Below are 16454 nucleotides of genomic sequence, written 5' to 3'. Positions count from 1 at the left end.
TGTTTTCACCCTCCTGGAGGCTTAAGGAAAGCCTCCGGAGCCCGGGGAGGGCAAAAATTGTTTGGCTGTTCACCGCCCTGAGTCCTTCGGGAGTAGGGCGGTATACAAATCAAAATAATAAATAAAATAAATAAATAAAAATACCCCACCCCTGCTGTTGTGCAGGAGGCTGACTAGAGACCACCATGACCACGTCCATACAGCAACGGAACAGAGAACCCCTTGCTAAAATTTTTGAGGCCTACCCCTGTGTATGGCTATATGCAAACTCTCTGTTGTGGCCCATCGGCTGCCAGCAGCAGAGTCAGACGAGGAAGAGGGGGAGTCTGGGCCAACTTCGGAAGAGCCTTTGGAAGGCTTTGATGAGGAAGCATAATTAGAGGCAGATGCAGAGCCTGGGCCTTCCGTCCTCCCCCAGACGGAGAGGCAGCTGTCTTCGGGTCCCGAGCTGAGTGAGGGGGAGGAACAGATGGGGCCCATCCCAGATGCACATATGAGTAGAGAGGAGAGGAGAGCAACGGAAAGCAATAAGCCGGCTCTCAAGGAAAAGAAGACATAGACGCTAACCAGCCCCTCTCTGGCTGGGAAATAAATAGAAGGGGTTTGGGAGTGGCTAGTTGTCCCAGACAACCATTTGTTTTCTAGTATATAGCAAGCAATTGGGGTTCCTTGGCCAGGAATCAGGTTTGTTGGGATTAATTACGTTTGGGTTTTTTTTTTTTTTGTTTATCCATGCTCACATTTTCGGTGAACCGGTGGTGGAATTATTTGAATCCAGCCACTGCTCATAAGGTATAAGGTCGTCTGCTCCCTTCCAACTCTCTGATTCTATGATCTGCCCAGCATTTATAGCATTATATTGACCCCATTCAGTGGTGGGTTTCAAATTTTTTTTATTACCGGTTTTGTGGGTGTGGCTTGGTGGGCGTGGCATGGCTTGGTGGGCGTGGCTTGGTGGGCATGGCAGGGGAAGGATACCGTAAAATCTCCATTCCCACCCCACTCCAGAGGAAGGATACTGCAAAATCCCCATTTCCTCCCAATCAGCTGGGACACAGGAGGCAGAGAATAGATGGGGGCGGGGCCAGTCAGAATTTTTATTACCAGTTCTCCAAACTACTCAAAATTTCTGCTACCGGTTCTCCAGAACTGGTCAGAACCTGCTGAAACCCACCTCTGATCCCATTATATATTCTGAACTATCTGCCTTAACTATGAGCGCTAAAAGATATAAGTATGTGAAGCTTTCTACACGTTGGAACTTCACATCCAACATAAATGTAATCCCAAATTATTTAGAATGCATGTCAGCTTGTCTCTTTTCCTTTTTCAAACATTTGTGGGTAAAATTAGATCTCCTTGCACTGACATTTCCTCCCCCCCCCATGTACTCTAATTGTGTAGCTTGACTCAATTTGTGGTGTGTCTCTCTCCTTCCGTGCACAGTGTACAGGGGATTCTGGACAGCGCTGATTGTCCTGGCCATCACTGCCAGCCTTGTGGGTGTGTTTTTGTTGGTGTGCGGTGTGCCCTTTGTCAACGCGAGATTCTATAAAGTTGGAGGTGGATTCCTTATGGCTGCTGGTAAGTGACCAGTGCAGTGTTCACTGCTTTAGTGACCTGGAATGCTAAAATCCTGAGACTGCATGCATAACAGAATGCAAATGTGCCAGGGGGGCAATCTACTTACCTGTTCTGTCCCCGTTTCACACACGCACACAAACAGACAGCCGGGGGTTAAATAAACTGGCAGACAACCAATTCTTCCGATAAGATGCTTGGCAGCATCCCAGTAGATGCTTGCCAAGAACTTTTACTCAATAAACAAAATACCCACAGTCAAGAATTGTCCAGTTCGTAAAATAAATCCAAGGCTGATAATGTTGTTTCCAAAGATGCAATGTGACTCAATAGTAGTTAGTTTTGTCCGTCACAGAGTCTGAATGGCCACCTCACCCCCTTTTATACCCTGTGAGGTGTGGTCCAGTGATTCAGCCTAATCTCTGGCATGCCTTTTCTTCTGTTGCGCGCGCTTATCTCTGCGACGCTGCCAAGGATCCAGCCAAGACTCATTACCCTCATCACTGTCCACCTGTGGCTGTGTGGACATGCTTGGCCCTGGCCCTATCTCTTGCCCTTCGGCGGACACCGGAGGCATTGCCAGAGAGGAGGGTCCTGGAGAGGGAGGCCTTGCCAACTCCTCTCCTTCACTCTCGGAGTCCTCTCCTGCCGATGACACAAGCTCAGGTAATGAGCCACAACACTACCTTCCTTACTGGTTCGGAAGCACATGCGCCGCACGCAGACCTGTGCATGTGCAAAACCTTCTGCGCAGATGGTAAAAAACACATTACTTCCTGGTTAAAACCAGGAAGTAATGACACCCGGGTGGATGGGCCGAGCTTTGCTCCGCCATCGCTACCGGATCGCCGAAACATGGGCCAAGATCACTACCGGACCAGGCAATCCAGTCCGATCCGGGAGCATTTCACTGCTGAAATGTGCTAAGAAAAAGATTTGAAACAAAATGTACACTTAATAATCAAGGTAGTTGCACGTTTCTATTAATTTTATTAATGAATAAAGAAGTGCTGGAATTAAAAGCTCTGGAATTCTAGACTAGTTCTTGTGCGTTTGGGCAGCTACGTTTCAAGGAAGCAGTTTGGCTCCTTCCTTAGATGGAGAGTTGGCTTTGAATCTTAACTTAGTTGCCTAATAATGCTTGCTTGCTACTAAAAGGGAATGCGCTACCTTTTAAGCTTATTATCTGACTTTAGATTGAAGAGCTTAGATTGTTTCTCTTCCAAAACTCTTAAGAAGCAGAGCTGGAGACATTCTAGCCTGCAAGAGAAATGGACAACATTGTTTGACTTGAGAAAAGTTTCTGTTCTTTTGGAGGGTACCAAGGTGATATTTGTGTTAGAACATTACTAGAGAACAGTGGAGAGGTATCCTAGAGGTGGAGCTCTTGCCTCACAATCAGGAGGCTGTGAGTTCGATGCTGGGTAGAGATATGCATTTTTCTCTCTGGGCACACTGAGAATGTATCTGCTGAACAAAACTCCACAATGGTGACAGGAAGGGCATCCGGCCATTAAAACACTCCGCTAGTTCCATTCAGTTGCCCAGACTCCACCTTGCACCTTGTGCGACACCCCCCTGCCTCCACCTTCCTGGCACATGATGGCAAAAAGGTTAGCCATAACTGGCCTAGAATCTCATCATTTTAGCCATGATCTATCCACTGCAGAATGAAGGCCTCTTCTGCATGTTTCCCACCAATATGGTCCTGAGCTTTCTTTTGCCAATTGGGCCTGCAATACTTACTGATGTTATTGTTCCATCTTGTTTTAGGTCTCTGGACATTTTTTATCAAGTGGGATCCATTCTATGAGTGCCTTGGTCCATTTGCCATAAGTTCTTCTTGCTATGTGACCGGTCCGTTTCCATTTCAATTCTTTGACTCTCTTAATCAGGGGTGTCAAACTTGATTTCATTGAGGGCTGCACCAGGCTTGTGTTTGACCTTGGGGGCAGGTGGGCATGGCCATGGTGGGCATGGCCAGCTTGACGTCACTCATGTTAGGGGAATCTGTGGTGGCCCGAGAGCTCTGCCAGCGAAAACGGATTCCCAAGCTCCATTTTTTGCTGCAACGGCCTCTTGCAACCCTCTGCCAGTGAAAATCAGAGCTCTGGAGGGCTGCGCATGGCCCTCCCAAGCTCCATTTTCGACAATTTTAGGGTTGCCAGGTGTCCACTATTTGAGCGGACAGTCCGCTTTTTTCACATTATGTTCACTATTTTTTTTCACAAAATAGTGGACATTTTTTTGATTCAAAAGCTTTATGATGAAATGGTGCATAATCTAAAGCTGTACAGTCTAAGAGAATAAGGATAGGAGAGTCACATTTTGTCTTTTTTTTCATAAGTTAGAATGAGACAAAGATTGAATATCCATTGAACTCGATTCTCCGAAAAAATTAATGATGAGGTTAAAATAAAAATATATTATAAAATTATGTACAGTTCACATTTTTAAAATGTATTGTAGCTTGTGTCGACTGACCTAAAATGGCGTGTTAAAATGTTTGTAAGAAAATATATAATTTAATTGTAAATTTTTTTTAAAAAAATTTACTACTTAACCCCCCCCCCCGCTTGTCCGCTATTTTTTGGAAGCAGACCTGGCAACCCTAATTTTCGTTGGCAGAGGCACCACGGGTGGCCCCGTGGGCCAGATCTAAACACCCCATAGGCCGGATGCGTCCCACAGGCCTTGAGTTTGACACCTTAATGGTATCATATACTTTCTTCTGTTCTCTAATCCATGTTGAGGTCTTTCTATTTTGTCTTCTAATGCCGAGCAGCTATCTTTCCATGCTTTTCTTTTGCGCCACATACCGTAAAGCAAATAAATAAGTCAGAGTGACATGGTAATATTTAGCAGATGGACTAAACAGCTCCACATTTTAGTCTTCTAAGCCATTACTGTAGCTTTGCTAATTATTTTGTCTGTCTGTCTGTCTTTATATTCTTATCCGGTACAGTAGTTGCAACGGGGGAGCCTTATTTGTCATCTGCTATGGATGGCAGATCAGCTGTAATTAACTTTTGTATCCCAGTAATTGTTCCTCGGAGAAAGGTGAAAGTGCTTATAATTCATCAAGAGGGAAATTTGTCTGGAGAGAAAGTTCTGAGGGAAGAAATCAGGAGGCTGTCCTTTGAAGTCCCGAAGCAAAGCTTTCTGCACTGAAATAATATTCTGGAATGTTCTTCCCATAATTTGGTGGCCTCATTATCAGACTGTTTTACAGGGATGGGGGTTAAGCCTTCAGGGTAAAAACCAGATGTACAAAGGCAAAGTTCATAGAAATGTTTAAAATAATAAAAGCTGCCAATCTTTAAGCACTCTGGAGCTTCAACCTTACTAATGGCCTTCCCAATCTTAGTTATGGTCCTTTTTTTTCTTTATTGCCCAGAAGACTTTTATCCTGGGATGCTTTTTAATCCCCTTGAACAGGTTATTCCAAGATGCTTTGTTACGCTTGGTAGTTTGTGGATCAGAGTGTTGAGGGAAGAAGGGGTGTGATGGCTCAGTGGTTAAAGATGCTGAGCTTGTCAGCTGGAAAGCTAACATCCTGGGTTCGAGACCCGAGCTCCATGGGACAGGGTGAGCTCCAGTTCCTTGCCCCAGCTCCTGCCCTCCTACCTGTTCAACAGCATGCAAATGCGAGTAGATAAATAGGTACCACTTTGGTGGGAATAACAGCATTCTGTGCACCTTGGCGTATAGTCATGCTGGCAGTATGACCATGGAAAGGTCCAAGGCATGTCTTTTACATGCCTTCTAAGTTTACTTATTACTCGTGTCTCTAAGTTAGAGAACTGGAAATGTGATGCCCATGATTTTAGTTAAAAAATAACAACAATACACAGAAAAGTTGTAAAAGGAACAAAAAACAATCAACTTTTTAAAGGAAATATGAATGGGGTTATCTCAGTCATTTTTCTTAAATCACTGTTGCCTGTCCAGGAGAAATAAATTTCTTGGGGTCATAGAGACTATGCTGGATGGCTAGAAGGGATGGTGAAAAGCACACTTGTCAACTTGCTTTTGGCTGAAAGAGTGGTCTATACAAGGAAAATGACTGCCACACCCAACGGCCATTTTATGAAGATGCCTATTCAAAATTCCAGATTTATCCTATATCTCTTCCCTGCCCAAATATTGTTAAATTAAGTTGGCTTGGGGCTCTAATGGGGGAACATCACATTGGAGGTGATTATTGAATTAAGAGGCAATCCCACCTCCCCCCTACTCCTCCTGTTCTCCCCGCCCCATCTTTTAACTATATTTATCTTGATTGGGACTTTTAATTTTTATTCGTTTAAATATATGTATTTATTAGACGTGGTGGCTCAGTGGCTAAGATGCTGAGTTTGTTGATCGAAAGATTGGCAGTTCAGCGGTTTGAATTTCTAGTGCCGCGTAACGGGGTTAGCTCCTGTGACTTGTCCCAGCTTCTGCCAACCTAGCAGTTTGAAAGCACATTAAAAAATGCAAGTAGAAAAATAGGGATCACCTTTGGTGGGAAGGGAACAGCGTTCCGTGCGCCTTTGGCATTTAGTCATGCCGGCCCCATGACCACGGAAACATCTTCGGACAGCGCTGGCTCTTCGGCTTTGAAACGGAGATGAGCACCGACCCCTAGAGTTGGGAACGACTAGCACATAAGTGTGAGGGGAACCTTTACTTTTACCTATTTATTAGAATTTTAATGTTTTCATGTCGGAAACCACCCAGAGTTGTTTGTTACAACATGGGCGGCAAATAAATTCAATAAATAAATAAATAAATAAAAATAAATGAATGAACAAACAAACAAACAAATAAATCTAGAAACATTTTGCAAGGCTTCTTTACAAGAAATCCAAAATGTGCAGTAGCTAAAACTTAAGGATATTATTTGTGTTATCCCTCAGAGACGCAGAGCAGGTGAGCAATATTTCAAAGTATCCCCGTCTCATTTTATTTTATTTTAATCAAGAAGGCTCCACAGATTGATCTGAAGCAGGAGTTGACATGGATATCGTCAGTGGTGGGATTCAAATAATTTAACAACCAGTTCTCTGCCATAATGATTTCTTCCAACAACCAATTCACCAAACTGCTCTGGCCAAATCGGAGGGATACCTTTTCGAGAAGGTCTCAAAGATGCTTTTTTTTTTTTTCCTTCAAAAGGCAACTGGGCTGTTTTTTCTTTTTCTTTGAGGAAGAAAAAGAAAACATTTTGCTTCTCATCCAAGAAGCTTCATCAGTTCTGATGGTGGTGGTGGGGGGAATGGAAGGATAGGTACCATTTGAGACCGGATGGTGGTGGTGAGATGGGAGGATTGCAGTGGTGGGTTTCAAAATTTTTTACTACTGGTTCTGTGGGCGTGGCTTGGTGGACATGGCATGGCTTGGTGGCCACGGCAGGGGAAGGATACTGTAAAATCTCCACTCCCACCCCACTCCGGGGGAAGGATACTGCAAAATCCCCATTTCCTCCTAATCAGCTGGGACTCGGGAGGCAGAGAATAGATGTGGGTGGGGCCAGTCAGAATTTTTACTACCGGTTCTCCGAACTACTCAAAATTTCCACTACCGGTTCTTCAGAACTGGTCAGAACCTGCTGAAACTCACCTCTGGAGGATTGTATTTTTTACAGTTATCTGGTCATTGGTACTCTCCCTGAGAGCTCTTAAGGCCACTTGGGGGTTTAATCTGTGCCCTCGGCGTCACCTGAATCAGGGTGCAATTGGTTGTGGAATCTTCAAGGGTTGTATTGTAGACTGGAGATATGTGCAGGGATGGGCTTCAAATTTTATAGCAAGGAGTTCTCTGCCCGGTTGCTGGGTGGGCATGGACATGGTGGGCATGACCTAGTTGGCCTCCTGCACCACAGGAGGGGGGGCATTTTTACCCTCCCCGGGCTCCGGAGGCTTTCCTTGTGCCTCTGGGAAGGCAAAAACGGCCTCCCCAGGCTCCGGAGGCCCTCTGGAGGCTGGAAACGGGCCCGTTTCTGGCCTTCCTGAACTTCCGGTAGGCCCATTTTTTGCCCTCCCCGAGCCTCTGCATGTGCCCTGCACTTACCTGCATCCAAAACGGGTCGTGTGGGGACTCCTGGGAGGGGTGGGGTGGGGCAGGCGGGCCAGCCAGGAGTGAGATTTGGGGGTTCTCCAAACTGCACAGAATCTTAGCTAGAGGTTCTCCCGAACCCCTAAAAACTCCTAGCAGCCCACCCCTGGATAGGTGGTGTCTTATTCCTCCCCCTCTGTTGAGGGAGGGGTGTTCAATTCTAACATAGATGGATTCTCGCCCCCCACTTCAAACTAACAGTCCTCTCTTTCCAAAATGTGGAGGGAGAAGGGGAAAAAAAACCCCCGAGCTTTAAAACTTGTGGAACTTCATGTTCCAAGTCATAAAATTGGATCAGTCAGCAAATAGAAAGCTGTTTTTCTTTCCCTATTAAAATAGCGGATTTCAGATGTCATCGCATTGCGCTCCTTCCCTTTAAGCAGTTTTGATTGCATTGGATTCTTTCTTTGTAAGACTGGACCACAATTATTTGTGCTATTTTAAGCACATCCATCTGGCAGTTGTCCAGCTACCTTTAACAGACCTTGCCTGGAGATTGTTTTGGAGAATTCTTTCAGGGTGAAAAAGAAGAAAAGTAAAGGGGGGAAAAAATGACCATCTTGCTTGGAGTAGTCAGAGGAGGTTATTCAGCTTAAAGAAGCTGTTTGATATTGATTGCTTCTGGTTCATTTCCCTCACCAAGTTCCTCGTTGTCTTTGTTGCCAACTTGCCTTGCAAAGCAGTGCAACTCAGCGACCCAGTGGCTCTTCTGCCAAATGTTCTTAACCATGTTTGACATACGAAGCTTAACTTGCAAGGATTTCCTTTTGGCTTGTATATCCAGGAGAGGGGAAAAAAAGCAGCCTCATTAAAGGCTAATTTCCACATGTCAAGGAGAGATGTCTAAGCCAGGGCATCGAACTATCTGAGGGGGCTTTCAAGAATTTTTGTCTCCAAACTCTCACATTCTTTTTCTCTCTATCTTTTTCTCTTTCACACCCATGTGTACACACATACGCAACGAAAGCCGATGTTTGCTTGTGTCGGAAGCATCACAATTAAAATAAAGTATATTAAAGGTAAAGGTTCCCCCTGCACATATGTGCTAGTCGTTCCCGACTGTAGGGGGCGGTGCTCATCTCCGTCTCAAAGCCGAAGAGCCAGCGCTGTCCGAAGACGTCTCCGTGGTCATGTGGCCGGCATGACTCAACGCCAAAGGTACACGGAACACTGTTACCTTCCCACCAAAGGTGGTCCTTATTTTTCTACTTGCATTTTTTTTACATGCTTTCAAACTGCTAGGTTGGCAGAAGCTGGGACAAGTAACGGGAGCTCACCCAGTTACGCGGCACTAGGGATTCGAACCACTGAACTGTTGACCTTTCGATCGACAAACTCAGCATCTTAGCCACTGAGCCACCGTGTCCCTAAGGTATAGTATACGACATTAAATTTAAAATACAAAATACAAGATTAAAATATATTATTAAAAGACCACACCTGGAATACTGCATCCAGTTTTGGTCACCACACTATAAAAAAGATGTTGAGACTCTAAAAAGAGTGCAGAGGAGAGCAACCAAGAGGATTAGGGGACTGGAGGCTAAAGCATATGATGAATGGTTGCAGGAACTGGGCATGGCTAGTCTAGTGAAGAGAAGGACCAGGGGAGACATGATAGCAGTCTTCCAATATTTGAGGAGCTGCCAGAGAGAGGAGGGGGTCAAGCTGTTTTCCAAAGTACCCGAAGGCCAGACAAGGAATAATGGATGGAAAGTGAAGAAGGAGAGATTCAACCTGGAAATAAGGAGAAATATTCTGACAGTGAGAACAACCAACCAATGCAGGGGTGGGTTCTACTTAGCTTTACTACTTTCCCAACTTTTACCAGACTCGGGTGCCATCTCCTCTGTTGGTCCCATCCAGTGTTGGTTCTTTGTAGCTTTCCATAAGTCCTCTCTGCTTTTAAATTCTTTGAAGTGTTCCAATGTCCTGAGGAAGCTTTTCCTATATTTTAATCACTGATGAACTGGTTGTAAGCCAGAGAGTGGGTATTGTCCGGTGATAGGATTCAAATTTTTGAACAATTTTAACAGTGGTCGTGGCTTGGTGGTCATGTGATTAGTTGGTCATGGCTGGGTGGTCATGTGACTGGGTGGTCATGGCTAGGTGGTCATGGCTGAGTGGTCATGTGACTGGTTGGTTGTGGCTGGGTGGTCATGTGACTGGGTGGTCATGGCTGGGGGGTGTCATGTGACTGGGTAGTCATGGCTGGGTGGTCATGTGACTGGGTGGTTGTGGCTGGGTGGTCATGTGACTAGGTGGGTGTGGCTGGATGGTCATGTGACTGGGTGGTCATGCTGGTGGTCATGTGACTGGGTGGACGTGACCAACTCGATGTCACTCACATTGAGGGGCGCCTCTCCTGGCCTCTCCTCTCCTTGCCCCTCCCCTCCCAGCCAGTCCTCACCTTGTCTTGCATGTTATGGTGAGAGAGGACACTTTTTCAAAGTCATCTTCCCCTTGATATTAGCCAATAAGATGAGATTTTGCTATCAGAAGACCTGAGGTACATTTCCAAGTATTGTTTATCGCCATCATTCTCTTGGTAAGACTGAATGGAGAGATTTATAAAGAATAACAGAGTTGGAAGCAAACTTAGAGGTCTTCTAGTCCAACTGTTGTCTAGATATTGATGATTTAAGCTTCTCTTGTATGCTGCTTCTTCTCTGCAGCTGTCATCTAGATACAGACGGTCCTAGACTTACCCCAGTTCACTTAAGGACCGTTCGAAGTTACAACAACACTGAAAACAAATGACTTGTGGCTGTTTTTCACACATACAACCATTGCAACAGCTCCATGGTCATATGATTTACATTTGGGTGCTTGGCAACTGACTCACCTTTATGATGGTTTGCAATGTCCCAGGGTCATGTGATTCCCTTTTGTGACCTTCTGATAAGCGAAGTCAATGGGGAAGCCAGATTCACTTAACAACCGTGTTATTCACTTAATCATTGCAGTGATTCACTTAACAACTCTGGCAAGAAAGGTCATAAAACGGTGCAGAACTCCCTTAAAAACGCCTCGCTTAGCAACATTTTGGGCTCAATTGTGGTCCTAAGTCAAGGACTCTCTGTATGCCATATTTAAGCTCCATCATGAAAGTCAGGATTTATAAATCCATTGTCTCAATTAGCAAAATATTGAAGGCACCCTTTCTGGAAATTTGTGATGGATTCTGGTACATTCCCAGAATATGCCTTGAACAACAGTAACAATCCCAGTGGAAAATAGTTTGTGTGTTCATGATAAGGTAGCCTTCTCAGTAGGCTGAACAGTAATGACTAACTCGGTCTTCAATTATTCTTTCCAGCTCATGAATAGAGGTTGTTTAAATGGAATCAGCAGAAAAATACAGCCTACCATTTTAATTCAAAGCTGTTCTCTACAAGTTAAAAGTTCCATACTGTGACAGCTGTAAACTCTTCGTATTTCACGTGCTTTTGCGCTCTCGAAATTTGCTCAGAAAGATCTCAACATCTCATTATTTTGAAGTTTCTGCTAGGCATGGAGGTGGGGAAAAAGGGGACTGAGGTTCATTTCCCTATAATTAGCAAATTATAGATAAATTCCGTGAGTTCTAAAGCAAGCCAGGAGTTCACCCATTTCCCTCTGCAATTAGCCAATGAGGTTTCATGAGGCTGTGAACCGCAGAAGGCAGGCAAGGAGGGTTGAGATGCGCGATTTACACAAAATGAAGGTGCAGGTTCCCTGGAAGTTCGAAAGCCTTCGGGTTTAGCCCCTTGACAATTGCGATGAGAATAGAAAGGAGAAAAGTTTCATATCATGGTTCAGTTCTCTCACCATTAAGTTCTCCCCAGAAGAGACGATTAACCTGAATCAACACTGAGATACAAATAATAAGAGTTTAATCGTGTGTGTTTCGTTTTATACATACCGGCAGAACAGGGTTGGAAAGGGGAAAAAAAGGGAACAAGAATATTGGATCTGTTTGGCTGATGTCACAAAGCAAAGTTGAATCCATGGTGCAGGTCTCGGTGGGCTGCAAATCAAAATTTGGGGAAAATTTGGATCGTTTATGGTGGGTGCCTCTGAAAGAACAGGGAGGATGAAGGAAGACATATCTCCCTCTCCCCCTTGTTCCCTATATATCTGCCCCCAACATATCTGTCTTCCATTTTTATAAGTTTATTTTTATCCCACCTTTATTAGCTTTATAAATAACTCTTCCAGTCTCAAAGTGTTCTCACTTACTCTGCCCTGAAGAATCAACCAGTAGAATTAGGTGAATTTAAGGTCAGTGGCAGGATATTTACTTACTTACTTACTTACTTACTTACTTACTTACTTACTTACTTACTTACTTATTTATGGCTTTCATTATCTTTGTCCTGCTTTGCAAGTTTTTAAAATGTTTTTGCTTGGAAGGAAGGAAAATGGTAGGTGAGATGGAGATGACCTCCAATCGATACACTAAATAAAAAAAGAAAAAATCCAAAATTACAACAACATCCATTTGGTCCAATATTTGTAGAGCAACATCTATCTTGCAAATGACAAAGGAGAGGGAAAATTGTGAGTTACCCAGGATCAACAAATTCCAATGCAGAGTTTTGGAGAAGAGTATGTATGTATGTATGTATGTACGTATGTATCTATGTATAAAAATCTATCTCAGAAATCTAGAAAGCTACAAAGATATCAATATAAGAAATGTAAAAACAGGATTTTATGCAGGTCTCTGGGATCAGGGATTTTGGCAATGAAAAAGAACCAAGATTTAAGATAGTAAAATCATTCTTAGAATGATCCCGATTGCTTCACAACAACAATAAGAAACGTGGTTCAAATTAAAAAAAAAAAAAAAGAGAGAACAAGCAAAGGTGTAGAAATATGAATTCATATGGCTCATATTTATGAGCTCATTTTATAATCTCGGTGGAATTTTCTTCATTCAATCATTCTGCTACTCAGCTGAAATTCTGAAGGAAGCTTTTATTTTTAAGTTTAGTTTTTTTAGTTTTTTTTTTTTAGTTTTTATTATATTTGTATACCGCCCTTCTCCCGAAGGACTCAGGGCGGTGAACAGCCATGATAAAACAACATATAAGACAAAATTTAAAAAAACATATTAAAACAATTCAATCTTTGGCCAAAATTAAAACTTCCAATTAAAACCATATTAAACCATTTTAAAACCCAATTTAAAATCATTTATCCCGTCAGACCGGCTTGCTGAAATAATAGGGTCTTCAGAGCACGACGGAAGGCGGGGAGGTCGGGGATCCTTCGTATGTCCGGGGGCAATTCATTCCATAGGGCCGGGGCCCCCACAGAGAAGGCTCTCCCCCTGGGGGTCACCAGTCGACATTGTTTGGCCAACGGCACCCTGAGGAGGCCCTCTCTGTGGGCACGTGATCCATCACCCAGCTCAGCTCCACTACACATGTGCGCATGCCTCTTGAAGGCCAACTAATTTTTGGGTCTCTGACGTGGGGGTGGGGCGCATACGGGAGATGCACGTGCATGCGCAGGGAGTCTTGTGTGCATGCACGGGGGGGGGGGAGAATGGGGGGGAGCAATGCCAGGTCCCAGGAGGCTTCAGGGAGGCTTGCCAGGCCCAAAGTGGGGAGGTTGTGCACCCTTGCATGGGGGTGGGGGTGGGGGTGGAGGTGGGGGGAGTGCAGGGGGGTCACACGTGCATGTATGGGGTGGGTGAGCACAGTGGTCACGCACGCATGCACAGGAGGGAGTCACATGCACATGCGGGGCAGGGGTGAAATGTAAAATTTGTTACTACTGATTCTGTGGGCGTGGCTTGGTGGGGGGGTGGTAATGTAACTGGGTGGATGCGGCCAACTTTTTTTTTTTTAACTTTTCAAAGCATTTTTTCTAATGCTTTGAAAAGCCTCTCTGACGATCAGACAACTCAGCTGGGATCGTCAGAGACTTTTCAAAGCATTTTTTTTACCACCTCTTCGGCCAAGAGGTTGCAGAAAAAAAATGCTTTGAAAAGCCTCTGACGATCCCAGCTGAGCCACGCGATCATCAGAGGCTTTTTTTTTTTACTTTTAAAAGCATTTTTTCGTCGTCGGAAGAGATTGTAGAAAAAATGCTTTTAAAAGTAAAAAAAAAAAAGCCTCTGATGATCGTGCGGCTCAGCTACACATGGTGGTGGTGGTGGTGGTGGTGGTGGTGGTGGGGGCACAGGGATTTTTGCTACCGGTTCTCCGAACCACCCACCGCCATCGCTACCGGATCGGGCGATCCGGTCCGAACCAGGAGCATTTCATCCCTGATGCGGGGGCAAGGCGTGTGTGGTGGCATTGCATTATGAGTGTGGGCACGCATGTACGTGACCCCCCCACGCTCCCCCCCCCCACTTTTGGCACGCGACGGCAAAAAGGCTAGCCACCACTGAAGTAGACGTTTTCTTCTCTCTCTCATTTTTCTTTTCCCTCTCTCTTTCTCTCTCGTTCTGTCGAACAGGATGTCTATTTACCCTGCTCATATTTATGTTTGTGGTGTGGAAAGAATTTGCTGCTGATCTCCGTAAATACGTACTACTGGAAAGAAGCGAAAGGTGCCCAGGTGACACCCCTCTGTCCGTTTATTACGGCTGGTCTTTCATGTTTGCGGCTGCTGGGATCCCATTAGTACTCCTGTCCGGTCTTCTCTTCTATCTGGTTGGGCACAGCATCCTGAAGGAGCTTGAGTAAAGGAAAGCGACCCCCTAGGAAGGAGAACTGTCTTCTTACTTATTTATTTCTAGAACGAGTGATATTGTGCCAGGGGTATTAAGTAATGCTGTGGAATCTCCCAAGTGGCAAAATAGTAGATTAGACACACAGATTCTAATATTTACCTTGTTTCATTGGTTTTTTTTTTTTTAATGGTCGATTTCCATGACTCTGTGTTTCTGAGAGGAGCAATTTTCTAAGCTGCTCTCTATGTCAAATTATTCTCCAAAGACACCAGAGGGCAGGGCAAGAAATAATGGTTGGAAACTAAACAAAGAGAGAAGCAACCTGAAATTAAGAAGAAACTTCCTAACAGTGAAACAATTAACCAGTGGAACAGCTTGCCTCCGGAAATTGTGGGCGCTCCATCATTGGAGGTTTTTAAGAAGAGACTAGACAGTCACTTGTCTGAAATGGTATAAGTTCCCCTGTTTGAGCAGGAGGCTGGACTAGAAGACCTCTAACGTCCCTTCCAATTCTATTCTATTCTATTCTATTCTATTCTATTCTATTCTATTCTATTCTATTCTATTCTATTCTATTCTATTCTATTCTATTCTATTCTATTCTATTCTATTCTACCCTACCCTACCCTACCCTATCTTACCCTACCCTACCTTACCCTACCCTACCCTACCCTACCCTACCCTACCCTACCCTACCCTACCCTACCCTACCCTGTCCTGTGGATTTTGGATTTCCAACTAGGAACTATCAAGACCCATCAAACTGATGGGTTCCTGGACTTCTTGGCTAGAGACTGGAAGCTTGGATTATTGGTGCTCCATCACTTTGCCTTCAAAAAAAAAAAAGATTTTGTCCTTTAGGTGTAAGCAAATAAAGGATTGAACCCTACTGGATTTTGCGGTATTGTTTCTGGGCTTGGCCTGACCTCAATCTTGCCAACCTCAAGCTACAACCATCTTACCACCATCATCAGCCATTCAGTCATGTCTGACCTTCGGCCACTCTATGGATCAGCATCTCCATGCCCCTCTGTCTCGCATTGCCTCAGATCCTCCATAGTCATCTTGATGTCTTCCTTTATATGTTCAGCCAGTGGGTACTAGGGTACCCCCTTTCCCTTTTTTCTGTTGATCATTCCAAGCATGATTGACTTTTTGAGTGAGTTAGCTCGCATGACATGGCCAAAGCATGATAGCTTTTGTCTAACCTACTACAGAGGTGGTATTCAGCAGGTTCTGACCACTTCTGGAGAACCGGTAGCGGAAATTTTGAGTAGTTTGGAGAACCAGTAAATACCACCTCTGACTGGCCCCAACCCCATCTATTGTCTGCTTCCCGGGTCCCAGCTGATTGGGAGAAAATGGGGATTTTGCAGTAACCTTCCCCTGGAGTGGGGTGGGAATGGAGATTTTACAGTATCCTTCCCCTGGAGTGGGGTGGGAATGGAGATCTTACAATATCCTTTCCAGTGGTGGGATTCAGCCAGTTCTCTCCACTTCGGGAGAACCGGTTGTTTACCTTCTGAGCAATTTGGTGAACTGGTTGTTGGAAGAAATCATTAGGGCAGAGAACCGGTTGTTAAATTATTTGAATCCCACCACTGATTCTTTCCCTGCCACACCCACCAAGCCACGCCCACCAAGCCATGCCATGCCCATCAAGCCATACCCACAGAACTGGTAGTAAATTTTTTTGAAACCCACTGCTGACCTACTAGATATATCCTGAGAGATTCAGGATATATCCAAGGATTCCATCACATTTCCTGGGTCCTTGCCTTGCAATCCCAATTGCTATCCCTCTCTAGAATATAAAAGTGATCTGTCTACTTTTCCATGTTCCTCTTACTGCTTAGATGAGAGTAGATGAACCTGCGTTAGCAATGAGGCATGAAACAAAGATTGTGAGAATTGATATGTTCCTGATGATGCCAATCTATGCACTGATTCAGTTCTCCCCTCTCTGAGTAATCCATATCCATGATATAATCTTATATATGGCTTTTTTTGAAGGGCCCTTGGTGCTCTCGGAGCTTAGTTGCTTTCTTGCAGACATTTCCATACAGTGGACTGATGATATTACCTAGCTGGGTAATGAAAA

The 16454-nt window shown here is 44.5% G+C and overlaps 1 protein-coding gene across 1 annotated transcript in view; it reads left to right on the top strand.

The window, feature by feature from the left end:
* The window catches only part of LOC139322727 (transmembrane protein 182-like), a 28300-nt gene extending 13068 nt beyond the window's left edge, over window positions 1–15232 (top strand). Inside the window, exons 4-5 of the mRNA XM_070951930.1 lie at window positions 1447–1584; window positions 14137–15232. Coding sequence (XP_070808031.1) covers window positions 1447–1584; window positions 14137–14366 — 368 coding nt within the window. The 3' untranslated portion in view covers window positions 14367–15232. The remainder of the gene's footprint in view (window positions 1–1446; window positions 1585–14136) is intronic.
* Window positions 15233–16454: the final 1222 nt, after the last annotated feature.

This window comes from Pituophis catenifer, unplaced genomic scaffold, assembly GCF_029215685.1.
Source record: "Pituophis catenifer annectens isolate HBS135680 unplaced genomic scaffold, rPitCat1.0.hap2 SCAF_11, whole genome shotgun sequence".
In the NCBI taxonomy this organism is placed as follows: domain Eukaryota; kingdom Metazoa; phylum Chordata; class Lepidosauria; order Squamata; family Colubridae; genus Pituophis; species Pituophis catenifer.
This window is presented reverse-complemented; position numbering and strand designations above follow the sequence as displayed.